This window comes from Mauremys reevesii, linkage group 8 (assembly GCF_016161935.1).
Source record: "Mauremys reevesii isolate NIE-2019 linkage group 8, ASM1616193v1, whole genome shotgun sequence".
NCBI classification, from domain to species: domain Eukaryota; kingdom Metazoa; phylum Chordata; order Testudines; family Geoemydidae; genus Mauremys; species Mauremys reevesii.
The window spans coordinates 35,345,335-35,372,726 of NC_052630.1; the positions used below are offsets into that span (position 1 = coordinate 35,345,335).

The 27,392-nt window shown below is 45.3% G+C and overlaps 1 protein-coding gene across 11 annotated transcripts in view; it reads right to left on the reverse strand.

Moving 5' to 3' along the window:
* The window catches only part of NRG2 (neuregulin 2), a 179,208-nt gene that overhangs the window by 39,493 nt on the left and 112,323 nt on the right, over window positions 1-27,392 (reverse strand). For 10 of the 11 annotated variants that reach the window (XM_039485544.1, XM_039485535.1, XM_039485533.1 and 7 more), the window contains one exon: window positions 11,260-11,336. In XM_039485544.1, coding sequence (XP_039341478.1) covers window positions 11,260-11,336 — 77 coding nt within the window. Of the gene's footprint in view, window positions 1-10,933; window positions 10,993-11,259; window positions 11,337-27,392 lie in introns of all 11 variants that reach the window. The other variant, XM_039485534.1, reaches the window with a different exon arrangement.

A 27,392-nucleotide genomic window follows, 5' to 3' on the forward strand; every position in this document is an offset into this window, starting at 1 on the left:
GAACCATTCTCAAAGCCATGACTCTGGCATATCCTGCCAAAAATGTCCCCGGCACGTAGTTGATCTGTGGGGGGATGCTCTTTGGGTTCATTATCAGAGGCACTGTCCTCTGGTGCCTCATCAGCCTGGTGGGGATTTTCAGCCACTGCTGTCTCCAGGAGTTTAGCACAAGAAAGCTCCCCTTCTATCTCCAGATGACTGTCAGACTCAACAGTGGCCTCCAATTCCTCTGCGGTTGGGTTTTCAGGAACAGAAGCACTGGCCAGCACATCAGTGTCCACCATTTTCGGTTGGTGAAAAACCCTCCCTTTTGAAGTGGTTTAGAACAGTCTGAGGAGAACAGAGGCCTCTGACTCCCTAGCAAGATGAAGTTAATCAGATCTGGGTTTTTTGGCAACATCCACTGCTCACAGATGTGGGTCAGTATCCAGAGAGGCAATAACCCATGCATTAAGACAAGCACAGCAGTGATCTTTGACATTTTTAATGACACATGTTCATTGGCTGTATGACTGAAGTTGTGTTCAGAGGCAAGAATTTTAACACGACGTGCGACAGCTCTACGTTAGCTGAATGACCCAAGCAATTGTCAATTAAGTGGCACATGTATCAGTCTTGTAGCTGCAGTTTCCTGTTCCAGTTATTAAGCCACTCCTCAAACAGCACACTTGACATCCATGCATTGGTTGAGTTTCTGTAGATCGCAGGCAGATTTCAGTGCTCTTTAGGGAAACAACGAAGGCGCTTGTGCTTTCCAATCACCATCAGAGGCTGTTTCTCCATCCCATCCATGTTTGCACAACACTGTAATGATATGCAATCCATAGCTTTTTTCCCTCCTTTACACCCTTCTTTCAGCATGACGAGGTGGATCAGGAAAGCCCTGGCAGAAGAGAGAAGACCCAACTGCACTGCGGATGCCACGTGGCCGGTACTGTTCTAGAACGCTGAGTAGGCTGACTTCCCGCCATTCAGAAGCTGTCGGAAGGTCAGTGTCTTGTTTCTCACCTGCTCCTGATGCTGAACCACCTTGTGCCAGCTGACTGAGCCAGCCATCTGAAGAGGTAAAGTCCTTCCCTTGCTCTGCCACCAGCTAACTTGCTTTCTGTTTCAGCATCATCCCAGAGAGTCAAGCACAGGGTTTCTCAAACTGGGGTCGCCGCTTGTGTAGGGAAAGCCCCTGGCGGGCCAGGCCAGTTTGTTTACTTGCCGCGTCTGCAGGTCCGGCCGATCACGGCTCCCACTGGCTGTGGTTCACTGCTCCAGGCCAATGGGAGCTGCTGGAAGTGGCGCAGGCCCAGGGACTTACTGGCCACCGCTTCCAGCAGCTCCCATTGGCCTGCAGCAGCAAACCACAGCCAGTGGGAGCAGCGATCGGCCAGACCTGCAGATGGGGCAGGTAAACAAACCAGCCCGGCTTGCCAGGGGCTTTCCCTACACAAGCGGCGTCCCCAGTTTGAGAAATACTGGTCAAGCACCTTGGCCAAGCCTACGCTGAAACCAGAGCCATAGGGCTTCACCAGCATCTGACTCCTTTCCCTCACATTGGCACTTGCAGCCTCAGTTTGCTGTGCTCCTGTGAGATGTTCCGGCTGTTCCTCTGAATACACGAGACAACAGACTTTGAGACAACAAACCTCTCAGCTACTCTCACTTGCTTAGCACCAAGCTCACGTAGGCCCCCCAGGACCCAAACTTTATCAGTGAAAGCTAGGTTCACATGTTGGAAGCCATGGCACACAGCTGAAGCACTCAGCTGTGCTTACTCAAAAGACTGGGTCCTGGAAATATGTTGCCATTAACTGGAAGCTGCTATTAAATCTACGGTATTTATTATTACAACTGATCATCCTACAAACAAGGTCAATCTCCATGGATAAATCTGGATGGCCCTATTTCTGGAAGATAGTACTAATCAACTGAAAAGGAGGAGAGCTTTGGGGAAGATTAGATGCCTGTTAGCAGAGCTAGTGTGGGAATATGCAATGCTGTATCCAGCTTGTTTCCAGGTCAATCATGGTAGACATCCCTACATTCTGGAGCAACTGCACAAAGCTGAGAAATTCATCGAGACCTGTAATAAGGATGTGGTGTCTGACACCGGGGCTGCAGGTGGAAATTGCTTCTGATTCAGAAGATCCTCTAGGAAGGCAGTTTTCCCAGGAAAGAGTGATCAGTGAGGAGGCCACCCTGTCTTGTCTATGGAAAGGAACCTTATGATGGTGCTGGGTCATCCCTGGCCCCTTCTCACCTTGGGATAAAAATGATTTTGCTGCTATAACAGATAGGGCAAAACTGTCTTCAACACACAGTTCCACCAGGTCTCAATAGTACTTTCTAGAGTCCACATCTGCAGAGGTGATTTCAACTACAGAAAGGGAAACTTGTACAACAACGTTAAGTTACATACCTTCACATAGGATGGCCATGCTTCAAATGTTCACATTGAGCAGAATCTAACAGATGCATATAGCTCACATACCCCTAGAAATCCAGGATACATTTTCATAAAAGGTTCCACCAAAGGCAAAATTGTTGGGATATACACTAACTCCACAACATTGACTGCTCAAGTAAATCTTTTCCATTCCACATTTTCATGTCACTATACTGAGCACTGAGCAATAAATACATATCTCTCCACTTAGAAAAAGAGCCTGAATAATGAGCTCCTATGGGACTACAAAATTCAGGGCAAAGTTTATTCTCTCTCTAAGGATTAGACGATGCTGATGTATGATTTCTCTGCAGACTGGTGGGAAGACACCAAATGACTAATCAAAATTACATTTTTAAAAAACGCTAAGTACAAAATCTGGAAGAAAAATGGGGACTATACTAGGTTAAGTCAGAAATTAATGTAAATTAGCTCCATTCTAAGTCATAGATGTCAACTTTAATATCATCATTAAGCAGAAAACAAAGCAGCATACACACTTAGAAAAATCAACAGCAAGATGAACAGGAAAAGAATGAATAGCAAACTTGAGGTGAACTTTCAGGACTCAGAGGAAAAAAAACATAAATGGATCCGGCAGAATTCTACACTGTGTCACAAAATTCTAAACTGTTCCACAACTGGATAAAATTTAAATATAGACATTTGAGTTAACATGCTGATCCCTGAACTGTCTTCACTGGAAGAGGTGTTGTTTATAGCACTAATTTTTCCAATGTCTCCAGTTCACCAGGATGTGAGGGAATTATCTCTGTGTTTTACAAAACCCTTGGAGACCTGTTGACCAGAGCTCTGGCAATCTTTTCAGGGGATGGTTGAAAAGGAGGGCTCTCCCAGTCCCTTAGGATATTGTTGTATAAAATGGAGGAGGACAGATCTGATCTCAAGAAATGGTGACCAATATTGTTACTGACTAACGGCTTGGTTGAACACACCACCACCTATGTTGGTATAACTTATGTTGCTCAGGGGTGTGAATAAGCCACCCCTCGACTGACTAAGTTACACTGACCTAAGCACTGGTGTGGACAACGCTATGTTGGTGGAAGAGCTTCTCCCACTGACATAGCTACTGCCTCTCACAGAGAAGGTTTTATTATGCAGACAGCAGAGCTCTCTCCCATTGACATCCAGAGCGTCTTCACCAGACACACTACAGAGGTGCAGATGCATTGGTGCAACTGTAGCACTTCTAGTCTAAACTAGCCCTAAGATTCTTCAGAAAGTCATCTTTGCAAGAGCAGTGGTTTTGGCACCAGCCCTGTGACACAAGCATATACGTGTGCAGAGAAAGGAAGGTAAAGACTGTCCCCAAGTCCCAGCAAGGATGCTCTCGTGAGATCCACCGATAAAATTCCCCAGGTCAACCAGAGTTATCATGGTAACAACATCACATCCAAGAACAGGTATTGCTGAAGTTGAAAACAAAATAGTCCCTCATGTGGCTGAGACATTTTATTGTTGAAGCATAACTGGAGGGAAACTTGCCAAGTATTTTGAAGAGCTTTGCTGCTGCCTTTAACTCTAGATTCAGTATTAAACAGTGTAGTCTTTTGGGAAGGACCACTAGGGGTTTAGCTCCTTCACTAAGGAAAGACAAGACCCGATTTTCCTCTCCCATACACTGGTTTTACTATCATTACTCCTTGACTTCAATATAATAACTCCCTCATTACACCAGGGTGAATGAGAGGAGCCTAAGACCTGATCACAAATGCAGAAATCACAACTCTTAGGGTTTCCCTGGGAGATGAGAATCCAACCCAGGAAAACTCAGACTTCCCAAAGAAAATCCAGTAAATGTTCTGAGACAGATATTGCAACCCCATGCAGTATCTTTGGGGACCATTTATTAAATGTCAGAATGGTTGATGTATGATTGCGTTCTACTCCATGGGGGAGGGTCACCTCAGCTCCGCCAGGAATTAAAAACAGTGGGAGGCGATTCAGGTGAGTCACTGAGTCTAAAAGGCTGAGTTTGAATTGACACAGGGTTTCTTTCTGATTCAAAAAACAGACAGGTTCTTCTGTCCAAGAGGGGCCTCAACCCTTGTGGAAGGGTTGGAAAGACTGGCCTATGAGGGCCCCATAAGATTGGAAGGTGGCTTCTTGTAAGGTGTGTGTGTGTTTAAATCTGTTTATTGTTTTTATGATGTATTCTCCATAATGCTTTAACCTTAAGAATAAATGTGCTTGCTTAGAAAGAGCTGGGTGGTAATTTGTAACTGCTGGCAATATGTTGGTCATAGCCCTCAGAGAGAAAGAAATGCACAGGCATTGGCAGACTGGCTTGCTGGGGATATCACAGTGTAAGGCAGGGAGCTGTGCAGCCTTAAAACCCCCAGTCAGAAGGGAGTGGGACAAGGGTCCCTGCCCAGAGACAGCTGATGGCTGGAGACCTGACTGGACACTCCTGGAGTGGACTATGAAGAGGGAAATACAGGTGCAGTTACCCTGAACCTGTGATGTGTTCAGCGATGAGTTCAGGATTTTATTGCTAATATTTATTTAGCAGCAACATACCCGCAGCTGCAAGAATATTAGCAACATTAATTTGGTTTTGCTGGAGAGTCCATGAAGGGTGAAGCACTCAAGAGGAAGAGAAATATAACCTGAGAGGTTAGGAGAAGATGGGATTGGTTAGATTAACTCAGTCTTCCTTTTGGGAAGCAATTTTGTCTTAAATTTTGGGAAGACACAGTGGCAGTGTGTTTTGACTTACTGGGTTTTGCCCCTGAGACCTGCCTAGGCTTAGGAACATGTAGTCACCTTAATGCCAACAAAAAGACAATGCCCCACTGTTCAAGATATCACAGAATATCAGGCAATGGCATATTTCAATAAATCAAGTGTTGGACTAAACCTGCACCTGAGAATTTATCTTCACATCTATAACTCCCATGACCTTAGCACGTGAACTCCTATTAAGATGCCATATTCTGTCGACTTAGCACTCTCAAGTTGTCCCAGACAGTAAGTGCAGTGTGAACTTCCAGCAGTGTATGGGAGTATGTGCTATAACGTAAGTGAAAAGGCTAATGAAAGCCTTATGAAGTACGGGCTCCCAGTGGAGACAGGTTGTTAAAGGTCCACCTACAAGCTGAGATCACTGACCACCTGGTTGTGCTTTGTCCCTATATCACTTCACATCATCACATGGCTAGGTCCCTCTGTGCTGGCCAGATGTCTTAGGAAAGTTTATAACAATCTGCGCAACTAATAGAACTGGAACCTGGGGTTGGACACTGTGCCCCAGTTAGTGATGCTAATAAAACTGAAAACCATGAGATCTGGCTAATTGTGCTGTGACAGCTCAGTCAGGAAAAGAGAGAGAAGACTCTACTGAAGAGACAATAGCTGCTGCAGCTATGGCTTTAAGAGGCTTCCTCAGCCAGGAAAGATCAACATTACATCCAAAGACATGGCTCGGTATGGAACAGGATTATATGGTAACAATCTGTATGAGAACCAATGGAATGGTTTTATGGAGTAGGGATTGTGCAGTCAGTGCGATGCAGCTGCAATGTTTTGTTAGCAAATTATGTTGTTGAGTCTCGATCTAGCTCTTTTGCTCCATTTCAGGCTACAGTGTCATACTGCAGGAAAACAGAAGCAAAAGACTGTGGAAATCTAAGTAAATAAAAATATTTTGATGTATATGTAGTGCATATATGTAGTCCTGTGATCTGAGCTAGAGCTGGGCACCTAAGCACCTAAGCACAGTATAATTGAAACTGTAGTATGCTTAAAACAAGGATTTAAAACAGTTTTAAAATAGTCCTATGTAAGCATATGGGGATTCAGCCAAAGCCCATTGAATTCAAAGGAAAAACTTCCATTCACTTCAAAGGCCTTTGGACGAGGCCCATGTTTGGGGCCAAATACAGATCGACAACTCTTACTGGTGTCAACGAGAGGTGGATAATTATACCTGAGGGCAGAATTTGGGACACACACTGGAGTTTTAAATTTTCTATGGGAAACAGTTGTCCCCTGCATTGCAAAAGAGACTCTGTGGGTAACACTGAGTCATTGTGCTGCAACAGTTATCACTTTTTCAGGCTACAGAATGATAGTTCTGTATTGTAAACTTCCAGTCCAGTCACTGTACCATATACAGTCAAAGGGCTAAAGGGAGGGAGGGAGGTAACTGCACTATAAGACTATGCAAAGATATAAAAGGATGCTGATATGCATGAGACGAAGCCTGTTGACACCTCAAGATACAGCAGGGGCTTAATAAAGAAACACTGAAAAATTACAAACATGGAACACAAATAGTGTAATTCTTTTAAACTTACAGTTTGATTTAGCTATTGTTATGAACAGTGGGATGGGGAGAGAGCAGGCATAATAGGTGGTAAGACTGTGACATTAAAGTCAACTTAGCCAATCAGGAAAGCTAACTTTTCTTCATTTGCACATTACATTTTTATTGGTTAAAATGCTGCCAAAGTCATTCTGTTTTACTGAGGTTTTACACTTTAAGTCATATTTATGCTGTGACCCTCACAGTCCTCTGATTACATCACGGCTATGTGATATGACTTTTAGAAGCTGGCAGAGGATATGATTATTGCTGAATGTTTCAACATTCTTGGCTTGCAATCTATATGATGATGATAATATCCCTATTGCTGTATATATATTATATACATCTGTAATTATAATTGTGCAGAGACATAATTATATATAAACATGAAGAGTGTGAAATGAAAAATACTTTCACAAGATGATTTGATGATTCATAAACAGTGGAGATAAGCCTAGACTATTTCTTTTCATTTAATAGGATTCTAAAATATCAAAGGTACATTTCTCTTTTACATATTTAATTATATTCTGTATGCATTTTAAATTCATTGTTTATTCTCCTTCAATCTAAATTAAAACTATTTAAATGTCTTTCTAATGTAGGTCACAGTCCTGTTGGTATCTATGCAGCAAACACCTCTATCCCACTTGTTTAAACATGATCAACTTTAGGCGCTCCCTTACTCAAATTTTACTCAGGCAAACACCAGCTGACATCAGTTGCCATTCACCAGAGTAAGGGCTAAATCAAAACAGAGTTAAGAATCTCCAGATTTCTTCCAATAGTGCTAATTTCAGAATTTCTCTGTACTGACCTGGAAAAAATCCCCCCACCAGCAAATGAAAAACTGAAATAGTATAAGCATGATCCAGAGAAAAACTGAATTTCAACATTTTAACTGTATTGTCACATAGCAGCAAATATCATTAGAATTTCTCATGACAACAGCTTCTGGAGGTACTGCAGAAGGACCAAAACTAGCACCAGGGACTTGCAATAGCCACTGAATCACATGATCATAAGAGCAAAGTGGAAAATCTTTCTATGGGGGAGAAATCATCCAATTATTTCAGCTTCTCCATAGCAGAGTCTGGGAACAGATTCTTTTGACAAGCAGAGAAGAACAAACCTCCAGTGCTATCTGGCAAATAGATAGTATGATCCTGCATCCACTGAGGTCAATGGAAGTTTTACCTGAGCAAGGTCTGAGTAAATACAGAGTATGGACTCCAGGGTTTAGCCCAGCCAGGATGCAGTCACTCTTGGGAAGCACTCTACACCTGGCTCGATGGAACCCTGGGTACATCCGCCTCAGTCTCTGGCCTCAGTGCAGCAGAAGGGTCTAATCATGTCAAGCTAGTGTCCTGAATTTATATCAGTTTGCAAAGAATCAGCCTCAGCATTTGGATTATGCCTTGCCATCAGTATCAATGATTATTTAATATTTATATTACAGTAGCACACAGAGGCTCCAGTCAGGCTAAGAGCATCTAAAAAAAATAATAAGCATTTAATAAGGTGTTAGAGTGGTCATAATGATTCATTATTTTATTTAATGATTTGTTACTCATTGACTATGTGCTTGGACTATGAATCACAAGGCAAGTTTTTTTATTTTCCCTGGAAATTTTTCCTGGATCCGTCTGAATCTGTTTCAGTTTTTGATCTGTCATCACATGCATAGCATGAAGTGGAAAGATAATTAAAGGGGCAGTGCTAACTTTTATTGGGCCCTATATTTAGATTTTGTAAAACAAACCCAAACAAATAGAAAAACCCAAGAGAAATGTTATTTTTTTCCTTTAAATCTTCCATTTGGAAAAATTTGAAACCAAATACACATTCCTCTGCCATGTTTGCAATCCAAACATTGCAGCACTGCAAACCTGGAAATGAAACCAGCCATAAATAAAGGTGAATCTCACTTCTCCGATTATTATTATTGAAGCTGAGACAAATGTAAAAGTAAACAAATAATTAGTGAAAGGTAACCTGGACATTTAATAATCAGTGAGTGATTAACTGATGTTGGTCAAGAAATGGGTTTGATTGTAATATGTGATTTTAAAGTTGACTGTCATTTTAAACCATGAATATAATAAAAAATTCTCACCACCAATGAAAAAATCAAATTTTTAGTCTTGCAAAAAAATCAAAGCATAGTTTGTTCTTCCCATGAATGTTCTGACAAAACAAAAGGAACTTCTCACTGATAAGAACTCATTGTTTTAATCAAAAAGCTATTTTTATTGCAAGTGGCAAAACTTCTTTGCAAAAATTATGATGCCTCTCCCTGACCATGATGGGAGTCACGTGGCTGTGGGTGCATCATAGTAAATGTGGCCTGGCCAGGGAGCCCATAGGAGGGAATAGAGGAGTCCTATCTGAACTATAACTCCCACACGTCAATATGCCACTATTGGGAAATGCAGCTTAATGTTGAACTAGCACAAAATGAAACATTTTGAGTCAGTTCACACAATGTTCTGATTCAGAAATATCATTGTGCCATTTCCACATTTAATTTTTTTGGAATGTTTTGTTCTGAGCAAAAATTTGATATTTAAACTTTGCATCCTGATTTGGAAAAAAACAAAAATGTTAAAACAGCAACATTTTCCATGGGACAGAAATCCAATTTCCACTCATCTCTAGCCAAATCCTCATTGACAAAGCCCATTGCAACTTGTTTGTGCATGCAGTAGAAACTATTATAAAGTTAACATTTCCCAGCTGCTACTACATAGTTACCACTGATATCTACTATTATTAGTGCTCTATGAATTTGTAAGGACAGATCTTAGATACCACCAGGTATGTGGTGACTGTTGGCAAATAATGACATTGCAATGGTGACCTCTCTGGATCGTTTCACTTAGAAGGATCTGGTGTTCTTTAGCTATAAGGCTCCCTTTGATGAAAATTAGGGGCAAATAACCGGATGAACTGAGCAAGTTTTAAAAATACATCCTGCGCAATGTCCTAAACACTTATATTGTACCTGGTGTACATTTTGCAAAGCAGCAAAACAATGACAAAAGCTAAGGAGAAATATCTGGGCAAACATTTTAGAAGCTCCCAACCCATGTTCACAAACCTCATAAATGCACAAATTCTGAAAGACTGGCTGAGCTGCTAGAGCTTGGGACACAACTGTAAGCCGGGCAGCCAGGATCGCATAGAGAGCACACACTTTGTCACTGGACACAACAAATCCTTTCATATTTTGTTTAACTGAGTGTATTCTGCTAATTAACGGCCTGATTCTGCAACTTTTATTCACTCTGCATAGTACTTACTCACACAAGCAGTCTCACTGAAGTCAAGGGGGCTACTCGCATATGTACTACTACTCAGTGTAAAGGTTGCATAATTGTCCATTTGAAAAGGCTAACGCATGTTGTCCTTACCTGGGGCTGGATTCTTAGTTACGCTGGTGTAAATCCAGAGCAAGCCCAATGGCTTCAATGGTGTTACTCCTGATTTACACTGAGATCAGAATTTCCCCCTGAGTTTTACACTCCCACTACAAACTCCTGCTGACATGGATACAAAGGGAGTTTGTCTAATCAAGGACCTAGTAAAAATGAAGAACTCAGTCATCTAAGTCAGGCACTGCCCTGCGTCGGAGGTAGTGTCAGAAGACAGGATATTGGGCTAGATGGCCCACTGATCTGACCCAGTATGGCCATTCTTCTGAAGTAATTGGTGGTCTTCAGCCCAACCCTACCTATGATTCCCAAATTGGTACAAACTCGCAGATCCCACTTTCAAAGTTCAGGAAAGGATTCCTGTGTATTGTGCAAAGCAGTTCCTCGTGTGATAATAATGTTAAGAGAAGTTTCTTATCACTCAACCCGTTCTCCACAGCACACTTGAAAATCTTTGCTTATTTGGATTTTGCATGAAAAGAGCAAACTGTAAAATCCTACATTACGTTTGATTACAAGTGAAAGCAAGGACCATTCAAAATGATTGTGAGACAGTGAGGGCTTTCATTTTCCTCTTAGCAGCACTCACTTAGCTCCCATTAATGTCAGCCAGAGCTAGGCAGGCATAAAAAGAGGAGAACGGGGCCCAAAGGAATGGAAGAACCTGCTTTAAAGATGTCACACAGTGCTACGATAATCAGGGAGAAAGAGAAGTAGAAAGAGACATACTGGAGAAGCTGACCATTGCGAAGTGCTCACACCGGTCCCCGGTGAATTCGATCGGACACCTAACGAAAGAAAGAAAACCAGAAAGAGAGAAACAAGATAGCAAAATGATATCAAAGTGGACTGAAATGTGGCCCCTCCTGATGCCACCTCAGATCCCTTCCACGATTCCTATGATTTGCTTTCAGCCTGATCCCTTACCTGTTTCCCTAAACCCTAACCCAAACATTATATCAAAACACACCCCTGGCTAGACCACTCTAAGTCCAGTGCTGTGCTGTGCCCAGGAGATTTAAGTAGTGTGGTGCATTTTTTGTCTTCAAACATACTTTGCTTAGGATCTGGCATGTACAATCGCAAAGGCAGTTTTTCCAAACATCTCTGTCCGAAGAATCCATTTGGACATCTGGAGGAGGAAAAGGGGACAAATCACAGAACAAATCTGGCAGCATCCTTGAGGCTATGGTTAGAAATAAAAGTGCATAGTGATGAATGGAAAAATAAAGTTAAAAGCTTTATGTACAGTTCCTGCATTTAATCTCTGCTTTGTTTAATCAGGCTTCCTTTATGTCAATATTCTGTTCTTTTTGCAGCCAGGTGTCAGCAAACCCATCCTTTCATTCTAGGCCGGTCACCTTCCTACTCACCTGCCGACTGCTAATCACCTCTACCAGCCGCCACCTGACAAGAGGGGTAGGCAGGCTCTGTGCTATCGAGCAACCTTCTCGGAGACTAGCGTTAATGTCACTACGTACATAGACTGGCAGCAAATACCACAGGGTGATAGAGCTATTTGGAAGTGGTGCACAGCAAGTGTCCTACTCCATCTAATGCTGTTATTCCCCAGAGGCGCTGCAGGAAGCTCCAGCACTCTGCCAGGGAAACTGTTGTGTTGGGGTTATGGACAGAGCATTCTCAATCGTTTTCCATGGTAAGGGATAGACAATAAAGCTGCACTGGAAGAAGCCCCAAGACTCTGCTCAGATGCAGGGGTCTCATGACTCCCACGGTCACTCTTACTGCACCAGGATGATCTGCAAGCACAAGGCCATATTCAGCCATCAGTTACACAAGTGCAAATCCACAGGAACTCCACTCCAATCATTACAGTGGTGTAACAGGGTCGAGATTTTGCTTTGTGGCACAGGAAGCTGCAAACCAGTGATACGTCTGGACAAGATGCCTGAGTGTGTCTAGTTATTGGGGTTCAGTGTTCAGGGGCAGAGTAACACATGGGAGGCACTGGAACCATGACATTTAGCACTGATGCATGTAGCATGTTGTTGGCAAGGCCAGTCCAAAAGGATGGAAAAGTTGCTTTGTCAGAAGGTTCTTTTAACTTGACCCATAGGAATGAACCTCAAAAAGTTGGAGTTTGGAGGTTTAACCCTGAACAATTCAAATGATTCTCCAAAACCGATGAAGGCTCCTTTCTTCCTCGTTCTCCTTCTCCACCCTTTCTACTAGCCTAACCAGGTAGTTCCCCAACACTGTCCGTACCTGTCCCTGACTCTCCACTCCCTCTGTCTAACCCACAGACCTCTCTCTCTGACCCCAAATGAGCTCTTTCATCACCCAACTCCCTCTCCTGGCACAGTCCGCCTACCCTTTGGTGATATCACAATGGCCAGGGTTACCTCCTATTCAGTCAGCTGGGCTCTGGCTGGCAGCAGTCTTTGTACATTACACACTCTAGAGCTGCAATACTCAGCCTGAGGCTCGGGAGCTGCAAATGGCTCTTTAATGTGTCTCCCGTGGTTCTTTGCAGCACATGATATTAAAACACTGTGTGATTTAATTACTAACCAATCAGGATGCTTTTACTATGTTACTAACCAACTGTAGTTGATAAAATAATGATACTTGGTCAGTCATTTTGTGGTGACAATAATACAGATATAGAGATAATAGTAAATGAAGCAATGAAGTCACACGACTGTGGCTCTTTTGGGTAATGTTGATTGCTAATTTGACTCCTGACCCACTGAGATCTGAGTATCTCTACTTTAGAGCCTCCCATTGTCAACCCCCCACCAGAATAGTTTGCCCCGGACTCTCATCCTGGGGAGATCCTAGTAGTCATTAGATTGAAAAGAACTGTTGGCCCTACAGTGACGGCTAGATCTCTATCAGCCAACAGATCAGAGACCGAGAGATACATTTCATTTAAAACAGGAAAGTTGGAAGTTTGAGACTGGGGCTGTTTCCTGTTTCTCTCCCACTCCATTATATATGCCCCATCAAAGTTTCAGTTGTCTTGATATATTTTTGAATGTCTACATTCAACCTGACCTCAAGGATGATTAGATTACGGTCAGCACTCTAGTTCTTATGTGTAATTTTTCTGTGATTCATGGGTAGACCTACTGTCATAATCATAGTAGCATCAGCATTTTTGGCTCACACAGGAAAAGGGAATTAGACTCCAAATTCCTCTGCAGCATAACTTTGCTGACTTCACTGAAGTTACACCAGGGATCAGGGGTGGCTCTAGCTTTTTTGCCGCCCCAAGCACAGCAGGCAGGCTGCCTGCGGCGGCATGCCTGCGGGAGGTCCCCGGTCCCGTGGATTCGGCCTACCCACCGCCGAATCCGCGGGATCGGCAGACCTCTCGCAGGCATGCTGCCGAAGGCTGCTTGACTGCCGCCCTCGCAGGGACTGGCAGGCCGCCCCCTGCCGCTTGCCAGCCTAGGCACGCACTTGGAGCACTGGTGCCTGGAGCCGCCGCTGCCAGGGATGAATGTGATCTACTAGCTGCAGAGGGGCATGCTAATTTTTATATAATGCTGACTGAATTACTGGCAGCTCCATACTCCATAGAAAACAGACATCTTCCCTCCGTCAAATTCACACTAGTACTTTCTACCATTCTACAGATAAATTACAGGGGAGAGGGAAGGAATTGTTTATTTTTTAACGATATGCAACGTTTAGCATGATCAAAGCATTTTAGTTCAAACACATGTTGACAGATTAACTCTGTACTGTTGCTCAGGGGTAAATAGAATTGTTTTTTCTTGCCAAGTGTATGCTTTAGGAATACACTATGAATATACAAATAATTCAGTGGCAATTCAGTACAAGAAAAGAAAAGGGCTGCGTTTCAATTTCTTGTGTTTACTTGTTGAAAGGAACACTGTCAACTTGCTTTGGTCCTACATTTACCTGTTTTGAAAAGGAGGGAGAGGTTAGAAAGTGGAATGTTCCCCTGAACGCTTTAGAAATGGAGAGGATGTTGTTTTTTCTTTTTGATTGTAACATTTCCCTCCCTTTTTGGAAACACAAACATGTATGTGCTTGTGAATGAGGAGGGGGCCAGACCAGGTTTCCCATCTGTGTGAGGGAGGGCTGTGCAGACTAGGGCTGCATGGTTCCCCATCCACACTGCTGCGATTACCCAGAAGGGGAATGCAGACACCTCTGAGCTGGAGGACTCCCCTCTAACAGGGCATCCAAAGACAGCTTACAGCCAACCTTGTCCCACTCACTCCTGAATGTGCTGTGTGGCGCTCTGGGGCAGCTGAGAGTCTCCCGTTATACATTCAGACTCTGCTAGGAAGCTAGGCAGTTCAGTGTTTGTAACATGCTTTGTGAACCTTAAACTAAAGCCAGTATAGACGTGCAAAATATTATTCATAGATTTTTGGGCCAGAAAGGCCCAACAGATCATCTAGTCTGACTTGTGTAATACAGGTCACCCAGATACCCCTGTACTGAGCCCATTAACATGTGATTGACAGTCCAGGCTGGTCTTGATTTGAAGACTTCAAGAGATGGAATATTCACTGCTGTCCTTGGTAGTTTGTTCCAGGGCTGATCACCCTCTGTTAGAAATTCACTCCTTGTTTCTAACTGGAATGTGTTTGGCTTAAACTTCCCGTTCTAGCTTTCTGTGCTAGCTCAATGAGCCCTTTAGTACCCAATATTTGCTCCTTATACACTGTAATCAAGTGAATCTCAATCTGCTCTTTGATCAACTAAACAGACCGAGCTCCCTACTCATTATTGGTTAGGATATTTTTACTATTACTAATGCTATTTTACTATTGCTAATAATTTGCAAATGCTGCTACTAGCCCCTGGCTGGAAAAACTCCACTTCCTGGTAACTTCCAATGGGTAAGGCAATCCCAGGTACATTACTGTGTCATTGTCTCAGGTTCCCAGAGGAGTCAATTCACAGTCACACAACCTGTTCTGAAAGTGGTGCTATCGGGAGGAATATCGTGGCATGTTTGAACATGATGACACTAGACGTAGGCTATGGCTATGCTACAGCTTACATCAGTATAAGCTATGCCGCACAGGGGTGTAAATAAGCCACACACACACCCCCGAGTGCCATAAGTTACACCGACCTAAGCGCTGGTGTGGACAGTGCTATGTCAGCAGGAGAGCTTCTCCTGTCGCCTTAGCTACCGCCGCTTGCGGGGCTTGGAGTGATTAAGCAATGGGAGAGCTCTCTCCGGTTGACTTAGAGCATCTGCATTAGCAGCACTACAGCAGCGCAGGTGTATCGGTGCAGCTGCCCCACGGTAAGCTCTGTAGTGTAGCCATGGCCTCCAAAATCTGCTGTCAGGAGCAGCAGAGTCTGCGGTGAAGTCAAATCAAAATAGTGCCATGTGCCAGTTTGGTTAGGCCAGTGGTGAAATGCCTGACTCCCATGCAGATGTCAGTGTATCTCAATGTTCAGACACTTGGAGTCTACATAAAGTATGTCCACAGATGTCCTACTGGCAGGAAGATGAGGGTAGGAGTTCCAGAAGCTCCCTAGAACTGAGGGACAGCGGTGCCCTAACCTTGGCCCCACTCCGCCGCTCCACCCCTTCCTCCTGAGGCCCCACCCACCCCCTTCCCCTGAGACCCCGCCCCTGCCCCCAATGGTTCCCTTTTGCTGCCTTGTAATGCTAACCAGGGAGATAGTAATGCCTGGATGAATCCCAGCCCTCTGGATTGCTGTGAACTCAGCCTTTCATTAAGGGAACTATGGGTAAGTTAATCAGAGCCCCCCAGACAGAGTTTTGGACTGAATGGCTGAAGGTGGCAGGAATTTGTGGATCACAGCTGGCAATTTTATTTTGTGGAAATGGAACCAGTCTTTGGGTGGGGGAGGGGGAAGCAGACATGTGACTCCTTATGGGGAAGGGAGGGCTGTTAGGGGAGGGAGGAGTGGGGAAGGAGAAGCAGAGGGCGTTTGGGCTGCAGCGAGGGGAGGGAGGTTATGGAGTGGGATAAACAGGGATAGATGGTAGGAGAGGCAAGAAAGATTATGGACTCATGTGTGGGAGGCATGGCAACCCTCAGCTCCGCCAGTGCACCCCAACCCCCCTGCACCCCCAGTTCTGCCAGTTCACCCCAACCCCCTGCACCCTCAACTCTGCCAGTGCACCCCAACCCCCTGAAAACACAGCTCTGCCAGTGCACCCCAACCCCCATGCCCCCAACTCTGCCAGTGCACCCCAATTCCCTACACCCTAGCACTGCCAGTGCACCCCAAGCCCCTGAAACCACAGCTCTGCCAGTGCACTCCAACCCCCCTGCACCTCCAGCAGTGCCAGTGCACCCCAACTCTCCCAGTGCACCCCAACCCCCAGACCACCAACTCTGCAGTGCACCCCAACCTCCCTGCACCTTCAGCTCTGCCAGTGCACCCCAATCCCCTGCACTCCCAGCTCTGCCAGTGCACCCCAACCCTCCCTGCATCCCCAGCTCTGCCAGTGCACCCCAACCCCATGTACCCCCAGCTCAGCCAGTGGACCCCAACCCCTCTGTACTCTCAGCTCTGCCAATGCACCCCAACCCCCGTACACTCCTAGCTCTGCCAGTGCACCTCAACCCCTGTACCCCAGCTCTGCCAGTGCACCCCAACCCTCCCTGAATCTCCAGCTCTGTCAGTGCACCCCAACACCTTTGCACCCCCCAGCTCTGCCAGTGCACCTCAATCCCCCTGCACTGCCAGCTCTGCCAGTGCACCCCAACACCTTTGCAACCGAACACTATTCCACTTTGCTTCAGGCACTGCACGTGAGTTGGGTTATAGGAGAAGGGAGGCACTAGAAATGTTTGTATACCAAAGAGTGAAGAGTTCAGGGAGATGCAGTCCCTAATTGCGGTGGGGAGGCCTAGTTACAGTAGTGGGGAGGGGGCCAGGCTGGAGGTGGGGAAACACACTGAATGGGTCAGGGGCATAGCTTGAGAGGCATGCTGAAGCACAACTGGTGGGCACAGCTGATGTGTGTGTGTGTGTAGGGTAGGGGTTGGGGGAGCTGGCTCAATATGCTAACTGTGGGACATGATATAAACAACTGCCTAAATGACTACTAACCAAGCTTTTCCTGGAAATTTTTCCTAGGAAATTCAATGGCAACTCTGCTTTTTTTTTTTTAAGATTGGTTGGTGGTCGGTCATCCCCTTGAAGACTGCTGAGTCAAGCAAACATCTGAAAATGAGGAAATTTCACAGTTAAGGTTATCCGTGCAACCTTAACTCTGCCCTCTTTCAGCAATGCCCCAATACGTGTTGTTAACATGCACACACCTTTACACTGCTAACCCCTCAGTTGCTGAAATATACAACCCTTTGCCTCCTTTTACAACCCATTCATTTTCACCCACCACACACACAAAAAAAAGGGGGTGGGGAGAAGTCAAAAAAGCGAACAGAAAGTTGGGAATCATTAAGAAAGGTTTAGATAATAAGACAGAAAATATCATATTGCCTCTGTATAAATCCATGGTTGATCCACATCTTGAATACTGCATGTGGATGTGGTCACCCCATGTCAAAAAAGATATATTGGAGTTAGAAAAGGTTCAGAAAAGGGCAACAAAAATGATTAGGGATATGAAACAACTTCCATATGAGGAGAGATTAATAAGACTGGGACTTTTCAGCTTGTAAAGGAGATGACTGGGGGTGGGCGGGGGGTAATGATAGAGGTCTATAAAATGATGACTGGTGTGGAGAAAGTAAATAAGGAAGTGTTATTTACTCCTTCTTATAAGTAGGGGGTCACCAAATGAAATTAATAGGCAGCAGGTTTAAAACAAAGAAAAGGAAGTTCACGGAGGATAGTTCCATCAATGGCTATTAGCCAGGATGGGCAGGGATGGTGTCCCTAGCCTCTGTTTGCCAGAAGCTGGGAATGGGGGACAAGGGATGGATCACTTGATGATTACCTGTTCTGTTCATTCCCTCTGGAGCACCTGGCATTAGTCACTGTTGGATGACAGGATACTGGGCTAGATGACCTTTGGTCTGACCCAGTACGGCCGTTCTTATGTTATGCAAGTTGCCCACGCCATCTTCCCTCTACTGTCTTCAAGTGAAGTGTTTCTTAAACTGTATACATGTGGCATTTCTTCTGGGGAATTGGCTGTGTGAGAGTGTACGCAAGGATCTGGAACCTCCTGAATCATACAGTGCTCAGGGCCAGTGTGAGCGGGTGCTATGTGCATATTGAGACATTACTTGAAAAGGGCAGAAGGAAGGTGGCATGGGCAACTTTTTTTTTCTTTTTGTCCTTTAACAGTGTTCAATGGAATCCTGTGGGTCAGAGTGAGTGGGCTATAAAAGGAGGTGAAGAGCTTGTACATTTCAGCAACGGGGCATGGGCAGACAAAAAGTGTGTGTGTTAACAGGGTGTACTGGGACTGTGCTGGAAAAGGGCAGAGTTAAGGTTTCATGGGCAACCTTAACTGTGCATTTCCTGGTTTTCAGATGTTCGAGTTTTACTGAACTCAGCATTCTGCAAGGGGATGACCCACCTCCAAGCAAGCTTCACTCTGTGTTAACAGTTTTTTGCCACTGAATTTAACATTTATTTTGTCATAGCACCTAAAGTCCTCACACAGGCTGGGATCCTCTGTGTTAGGCAATCACTATAGAAACATACAGTAGAACCTCAAAGATACGAACACCAGAGTTATGGACTTACCGGTCAACCGGACACCATGTGAAACCAGAAGTTATCCATCAGGCAGCAGCAGACACAAAAAACAAAAAGCAAACACTGTACTGCCTTGGGGCTTTAACCCTGGGGCTCATGGCTTCAGCCATGGGATGTTGGGGCGGTTGGGGCGCCAAGTGGAGGGGGCTCGGGACATCTGACTCTTGGGCTTTAGACCTGGGGAAGCGCTGGAGCTCAGGGCTTCAGCCTCACGACTCCATTCCTGGCTTCAGCCCCGTGGGGGTTGCCAGGGCTTGGGGATTCAGCCCCATAGCTCCGTTCTTGGCTTCAGCTCCACGGGGGTCACTGGGGCTCGGGGCTTTAGCTACAAGAGGGGCACCGGTTTCTGGCCCCAGGGCTCCCCCCTATAGCTAGAGCCCCGGTGCATCCCTACCCCTGGCTGAAACCGGGAGCAGAGCATTGGGGAGCCCCGAGCCCCAGCCCCACCACGAGGCTGACGCCAGGAGTGGAGCCATGAGGCTGAAGCCCCAAGCCTCAGCACTCCGCCAAGGTCTAAAGCCCTGATCCCTGGTGCTCTCGTGGGGCAAAAGCCCAGAGCCCCCCGCCCAGAGCTCCCATGGCCCCTACGGTCAGAAGCCCTGACCCCCCGCTTGGAACCGTGACCCCACCCCACCCTGCAGCTGCAGTCCCAACTCCCCCATGGCTGAAGTCCGTAATGTCTTGTTCAGGGTTATAGAACATTTCAGAGTTAGAAACAACCTCCATTCCCGAGGTGTCCATAACTCTGAGATTCTACTGTATAAAAAAAGAAAGTCACCGCCCCAGAGAATTCAAAGTCTGGCAAGCCTATTTGCAGGTACTGGGCCAGAACTAGAACATTATTGTATTTGCATCCCACTCCGGAAAAATTGAAAAATGACAGGAGAGGGGCAGAGGGAATAAATCCCAGCGGAAGAAATTGGAAAGAAATTAAGCAGCAAAATAAATATATAGCGTCTGTGAAAAAGGATACACAGGGAAATACTAATGCAATAACAGCTACTGTATACACCATCTCCAGGTCTCACTGCTAAGAGCCTAGCAGTCGAGGGCAGAAAGTCCATGCTTAATGTGGTACATACCACAGGCTCCCCATTATCTAGAAAAATGTGGGCTTTTATTTTTTACTTATATTGAATCATTGGTGGAAAAATACCAGGTTTGAAGCAATAGGACAGAAAACCTTGTGAACCGGAGCAAGTTTTGTGAATGCCAAAACTAGTTTGCGAGATCACAAAACCTCCAACTTCTCGAAGTTTACCCATCCTTAATGCAGTCGCACAACTGAGCCTCTGCTGGGTGTGGCAATTTACTGAGGCCCCGTCACACGTCACACCACATGCATTCTGCGTTCATTAGCTCACTGATTTTAGAGGCGAGCTTCCTGAGCTATAAGGCTACATCTGGATAGTGTGCAATATCTGACACCATCTCCAGCCAGGGCTCCCTTTAGTCCCTGCTGCACTAAATGTATGAAGAGGGATATAATTTCCTTAGTATTGTCCTCCAACAGGTTACAGCCCAGATTCTCCAACCCTTGAGGATATGGGCCTACAGATCTAACTGGAAATACAGCATAAATGTTTAACAGGGAGGGTAATTAACCCTTGGAACAATTAGCAAGGGTTAAAGTGGATTCTCCATCACTGACAATTTTTAAATCAAGATTGGATGTTCTGCTAAAACACATGCTGTAGGGATTATTCCGGGGCAGGTCTCTGGCCTGTGTTATATAGGGGGTCAGACTAGATGGTCACAATGGTCCCGTCTGGCCTTGGAATCTAGGAATCTGGGAAGTATACCGCAGAACAATGAGAAACGTGGTGTCTCTCGCTCCACGTGGAAGGAGGGGGTGAGATGGGAAGCAGCGTGCTCTTTCCCTGGGAGCCAGCACATGCTGCAGGGATTTGGTAACCTCTGGGGTCGGGCATTGTTAGTGACAAAGCATGTTGTCTTACATACAGAATGTGCAGAAGGCTGACATTCCAGAAGGCTGCCATTGCTGTGTGCATGTGACCAGCCTTCAGCTGGGCTTTGCCTGCAAAGCCTTTGCTGGCTGTCCCAGGTCTCTCTCAGAGCTGTGTGCACCCCATTAAGTTCCAAAGCTCCTGCGTGGCCCAGCTGGGGGGTAGGGTGTTTCCACAACTAGCATCTCCCTTGTTCCCAGTCTTACTCTCAGCTATGGGCTGGTACCACCGCAGGCCCCGCATGGCATGGGGGGTAGGCATAGGCCTATGTTAGGAATGGTGCAGAGCTGCACCAACCTGTGGGGAGAACAATGTCTTGCCCCACTCCCTGATCCACCTGGGGAGCACTCAGGGGCCACCATCTTTTAACTCAGTTCCTCTCTGTGCCTGGCCAGCTCCATGCGCCAGTTTGGTAGGGGATTGGCATCACTGGCCTGCCCCTGCCCTTCCCCCTTCAGCATGATCTACACCCCCACAGGGTGACCAGAGCGGACCTCTGCGCTCCCCCAAACAGCGGGACTACCACTGTCCTTGTCCCTCACTCAGAGCATACATTGCGGGAGGGAAGGCCCCTCGCACACCCACATGGAGTGAGGGAGCCTCTGGTCCCTGTTTCAAAGCAGATACAACCTAATCTCTGCACACTGCTATAACGTGGCTCTGAGAGGGATCTTTATGGGCTTGTATACACATGAAATGCTACAGCTGCAGCACTTCCGTGTAGACCTACCTGCACCGACAGGAGGGGTACTCCCTTCGGCGTAGATAATTCACCTCCCTGAGAGGCAGTAGAATTATTCCAGCAGCCTAGGGTCATCTACAGTGGGGTTAGGGTGTATAGCTGCCTTTCAGGGGGTGGATTTTTCACACATCTGAGAGATGTAGCTATGGCGATGGAAGTTCCCAGTGCAGACCATCCCTGTGTGTCAGTTTTACCTGCCCGCTTTCAGGTGATACCAGACTCTAACTGCTGGCACATTCCCTTTGCTCTCTGCATTGTTTCTTTAATTAAGATCACAATACCCAGTTGGGAAACTCCTCAGAATAGAACATAATCTGTCACTAAGAAGAGCATGAAAATGAAGGTGGTTTAATTTACGAGGATATGGAGAAAATGTAGCAAAAGGACACCTGGCACTTAAATAAGTGAATGGAGAACTGTTTCAGGCATGCTGCTTACTTGTGCAGAGGGCTGAAAAAGAGCATTGTTCTGTCATTATCCCCCAACCAGTCCCAGAGAATCATGCACTGAGCTCTCCGACAGGCTGTGCTCCACAAAACAGCCGCCGAGAAGCGGAGAAAGCAGCATGAGCAAATGCCAAGGCCTTATCAAGGCACCCGCTGTACAATAAGGGCCGAACTGCAGCTGGCCCACTTCCAGGCCCACTGAAGACAACGGCACAGCTCCCATTGGCTTCAGCTGCAGTAGGGTAGAGTTCCAGGCTGTTTCTTTAAAAGGGTTTTATAGACTCTGCTGCTCATTAACCAGGTTCCCCGGGAGCACGACGGGAGGGGTGGGGAGCGGAACATACCCCACAGCATCAGGAACTAAAGCACCTCAGCAAAAGAACCAAAAAGTGTAACTGCCCCAAATCAGCCTGGACACAGCGCCATTTCATCTCACTCTTGACTGTTTGCATTGTAGACAGACCAGGACTGGCTGGCAAAGGGATTTGGATGGGAGATGGGGATTTTCACCTCTAGCTCACCAGTTTCTACCCAGCCCAGATTAGCATCCAATGGCTATTTGATGACCTATGTGATAGGAGGTAGTAGGCATCAGTCTCGTTCCTAGTGGATGTGTGTCCACATAGGTATGTGTGTCCACTCTAGGCATCCTTGGTCCTGCCTCAGCTCCGGGGGCTGGAGCCGGTCTCCTCTGAATGTTCCTTCCAGCCCTACGTTTCTAGGATTCCATAACCAAACCACCACAGCTCAGACTACTAGCCCCCTGGTCAGCAGAGAGGCCATGCACGGAGTAGGAAAGAGACTGAATTCTATACCTGGCCGAATTATTCATTGCAAATAAATTATCTACACAAGTTAGCCCTTCTATCTGTTTGCAAATTGTTCACAAACAGACCCTGAACTCTGCCAATGTATTTATTGTTCTTGCCGTGCATGTCAACTATCACCTTTTCACTGCTTGTTGTTTGTGGTATGTGACTGGTCAGCTACATCGCATGGCATTGCCTCTGCCCCCCTCCCTCCTGATGGGATGATCGAAGCTTTTTAAAAGAGGGGAATAATGAAAAATAAATGGCAAGTTGTTTGCACCATAATTTGCATGCCTGGGGTGGAGGGAGGATGGTGTAGCTATAACTCTGTCATTGTGGATTTTATAAATCTGACCCTGCACTCAGGAATATTGAGAGAAACACTTAATAAATCAAAAATAAATAAAATATAAATAAAATATTGGCTTCTCCTGAAGCTCTGAGGTAGGAATTGTTGGAGAAGCCGCAGCAAAATACAGAACAGGGTGCTGGGAAAGAAACAAATCAGCGATTGCAGAGAAAGGGGAGCACTTGAACAAAGACTAACTGAAGGTGTCTCATGTCACTTTCCCAGCAGAGCACAACTTATCATTTTCTTGACCCGGTCACATTATTAAGTTGATTGAGAAGCACTCCATGGATCCTGACACTGTGAAGAAGATGAACTGTAATGCTAAGCGAGGCAGCTGTGATGGTGGGGAGACCGGGGGTGCAAAATATCAGCTTGACACAGCAAAGGTGGTACTATGCGTGGCGTAAGGGCTGGGGGTGTCCATGAAATGTTGCAAAATTCTGTGGATTTTTTCTCCCATAGTGTGTGGATTTATTAGGAAAATATAAATGGGACTCTGTGGAATTTTGAAGCAACCTGACTCAAAAGACATAGAAAATGCTTGTTTTTTTAAAGCAAATTATTTATGTACATTTTGAGTAGTTTTCAATCAAATTGACTATTTATGTCACACACTTCCCTCTTTTTAAGATCTTTCCCCACCTCCGCCATCTTTCATTTTCAGTTTGTGATCGTCCAAACCTCTAGACTTTTCCTCTCCCATAATTCTATGATGAGGGCCAAAACAAGGGTTAGAATGTTCATTTATTGGCAGCTTTAAATCTTGCAAGCTGATTCTTGAAAAAATGATCTTTCATAATTTTGGTTCTGCAAAACAATTGATGGTTTCTGGTCCCATGTAATTTAGAAGCTCAGTACCAGGTCCTCACCCATGTTACAGACACTTTCTACAACACTGATAACTAGAGCTGGGTCAAAAAAATTGGATTAAATTATTTTCTTGCCAAAAAATGCAGATTCAGGTTGATCAAAACATTTAGTGCATCTGTATCAAATTCAATTAATTGCTTCAGATGAAAAAAAATGCAAAAAAGGCAAAATGTTTTGTTTAGCAAGAGTTAGACTTTCCCTTAGAAACAACTTTTTTTTAAATTTTACACCAAAGCAAAAAAAACACTTCGTTCAACCCAACACGAAATTCAATCAGCTTGTTTGGTTCCCAAAACATTTGTTTTTACATTTCATTTTAGGTCAACCTGAAACAAGTTTTTTGTTTGTTTTTCAATCTTTCAGTCTGGCCACCAAACTGCAAAATTGGTTATTTGCACAAAACTGCCTTAACTGGGCAGCTGAGTAGTCCACTGTAGGGGAATCTTGGCTTAGTGTGACCCTCCAACTCACAGCAGAGAGTGCGTGCCAGTACATGGAAAGGTAATAGAGTGGCCTGGTGCCCAGTTTTTGACCAGAAAGTCTGGTTAAAAAGGGGCTCTGACAGTGTCCAGTCAGATCTACTGACCAGACACCCAATGTCTGGTTCCTGCAGGCAGGGGAGGCTGTGGGTCATCACCCGCTGCAGCCCCCGCTCAGCCAGGGCCGCCGCCACCTATCTGCATTGGGTGGCTGCAGCTCCCAGCCCCAGCTCCATAGGCGAGTCCCTTCTGACCCGGGGGTGGGGTGGGAGGGGAAAAGCAGTGAATGACAGGAGAGAAGAGGCGTGGATGGAATATGTGGCCTCAGGGGGGAAGAGGCAGGGTGGGGCCTCATGCGAAGAGGCAGGGCAGGGGTGGGGCTTTGTGGGGAAATAGGCAGGGCAGGGGTGGGGCCTCAGAGAGAAGAGGCAAGACTGGGGGAGGTTCCGGTACTCCTGCTGGAGCATCTGGTTTTTAATTATTACCATGTTGGCAATCCTAAAGTGTAAGAGAGCATGGGTGGTGCACTATTGTGCATTGGTGATCTCCAAGTGGTGCAATGGAGTCTAAGGATCTGATAGCCAACACCAATTTGAGCAACCCTAAGACTGCTCTAGCTTGTGCCAAGGAGCTGAAGAAATCCATGGCTGTCCCCAAGACCACAGGAGTGCATGAATACAGCCACCTTTGACCTCTCCCCTCTCATGTACTCAGCCAAGCACAGTTCATCCATACCCAGTGATCAGGGCCCATCACCATGTTCCAGCCCAGCAGCTGATATGTGCTGGGATCCTCTAGTTGAGGCTGGAGATTTGTCTGACTGACTGCAGGTGTTCTTAAGGACTCTGGAATTGAGTTTGAGGATTATTTTTACCTCTGGGGGAAGCTATAAGGCCCATTTCTAAGACTTTTCCTAGCAGGATGATCTGGGGCTTAAACTATGATTCTTCCCACCCCCACTTCCCCCAGGGTCAGAGGCTCTTCATTTTATTAGTGCTGTTGGGTCAATTCTCTCTCTCTCTCTCTCTCTATATATATATATATAGTGCTATAGTCCTTTTTAGTTTATATGCCTACAAGCTGCAATATACCTGGGGCCTGTCACACCTCTCTAAGATTTAATTTCAGGAGGTCTGTTTGCAGGTTCAGGATGGCAGCACTGCCTGGGGCATAAGCAGGTTTTCTTTGCAACCAAAATGTGTAGATTTTTTTTTTTACATTAAAGCCTAAATTATGCAAACACTCTGCAAAGACTCAAAAAATCTATGGAGAGGTCTGCCACAGATTAGAAATTCCAGGGCATGTATTTCTAGTAACCCAAGTCTAGATTTTTTTTTTCAATGTTGAACTGTACTGAAATGTGGTTTTCCAGGCAAAAATTTCATTGCATTTTCCTCCCCAGGTTTTTGGTGGCTGGAAGGAGCAATTTGCTGATGACCCTGCTACAAAAGTTCAATCAAAACCATGGGCCACTCTCTCTTTCATATGGAAAATATCTGCGCCATCTCAGGCATGAAGCGACTTCAGGAGAGGAATTAATTTCAGATGCCTACTGGCTCTTTTGCCGAGATAACATCCACAGAAAGAATCTCCTGTGTTTGTGGACCACTCTAAATAATTAAATATGTTCCAGTAAAGTGACTAAGGAGATATAAAACACATGGTGGACAAGCGGAATGTTCCCAAGTCATATTTCCTTACTGTTGAATCTCAGAAGGGGAATATTGAAAAAGCCGATAGATAACACCATGCTGGTGCAGGAGCCAGAATCTGCTTTCCAGACTGCTAAGGGAAAATAATACAGCCCAGAAGAAGGTCTTAGAATCCAAACATGGATTCATTGCCAGTGATAAAGAGGAACAAAGACTGGGTTTGAAATGAGGTTTCTACACGTTTTTAATCAACATTTTTTCACTGCACCACCTGGTATGTTTTATGGAGAGGCGGGCCCAATCCACAACATTTACCACTCTAAAGTCTTTGTGTGTTCCCATCTGGGGCTTTGATTCTAGTGCATTTTTTAATGTTGGGCAATTTTAATTTTTACATTTTAAGTGTCATAAACAGTCTGCTGTGATTCAAAAGTATTTTAACAGGCTGCACAATGAAAGGACCAATGCCCTACAACTCTGTTTCTGTAGAGATGGGGGTGGATTTGGGGACAGGGACAGGACCCATAATGTAATGTGGAAAGGCTAAGAAGTATGGATCAAACCATTTATTCCTCACCTCACTCCCACCCAACCTTCCCTTTCTGAATTCTTCTCTGAACTTGTTATTTTCTCCCTCACCTGGAACCAGCTTTGTACATTTCTGCAACTAATCAAACTGTCTTGATAGTCAGCATACAAGCATATTCTGAAAGTATCTGCTCCGTAGTCTAATCTTTTGCTATGCTGTAGTGGAAGTCAGTTTATCTGTCAGTCACCAACCACCTACACTAAGAATGCCTCATTTTACAAGAAAAAAATAAAATGTTCTGAGTTAAACTATCTGAAACTCAATGCATATGTTTAAATTCAAATGTCACACTAGTTATAGAGAGCTAGTGGTTGTGCCTCCAGTTCCCCAGGGACTGTAAATGACACTGGCCTGAAACCCAAAACCTGCCATATTCAGTCCCTGATCAGTGTTTAAAAATCCCTGCTAGACCAAGCAACCAGCAGCAGATTTAATGTCCAGTATCTCTGAGGACATCCGGATCAGAAATGAAGGTGTTACAGTGTAGGAAACCTGGGGTTCCAGGAGTACAGGGCTTTCTTTTCAAGCTCTGGCAGGTGAACAATGATAGTTTGGACCTTAGAAATCACTTCATTCTGATCAGTGCTTTGCCCCCCCCCCCATACACAC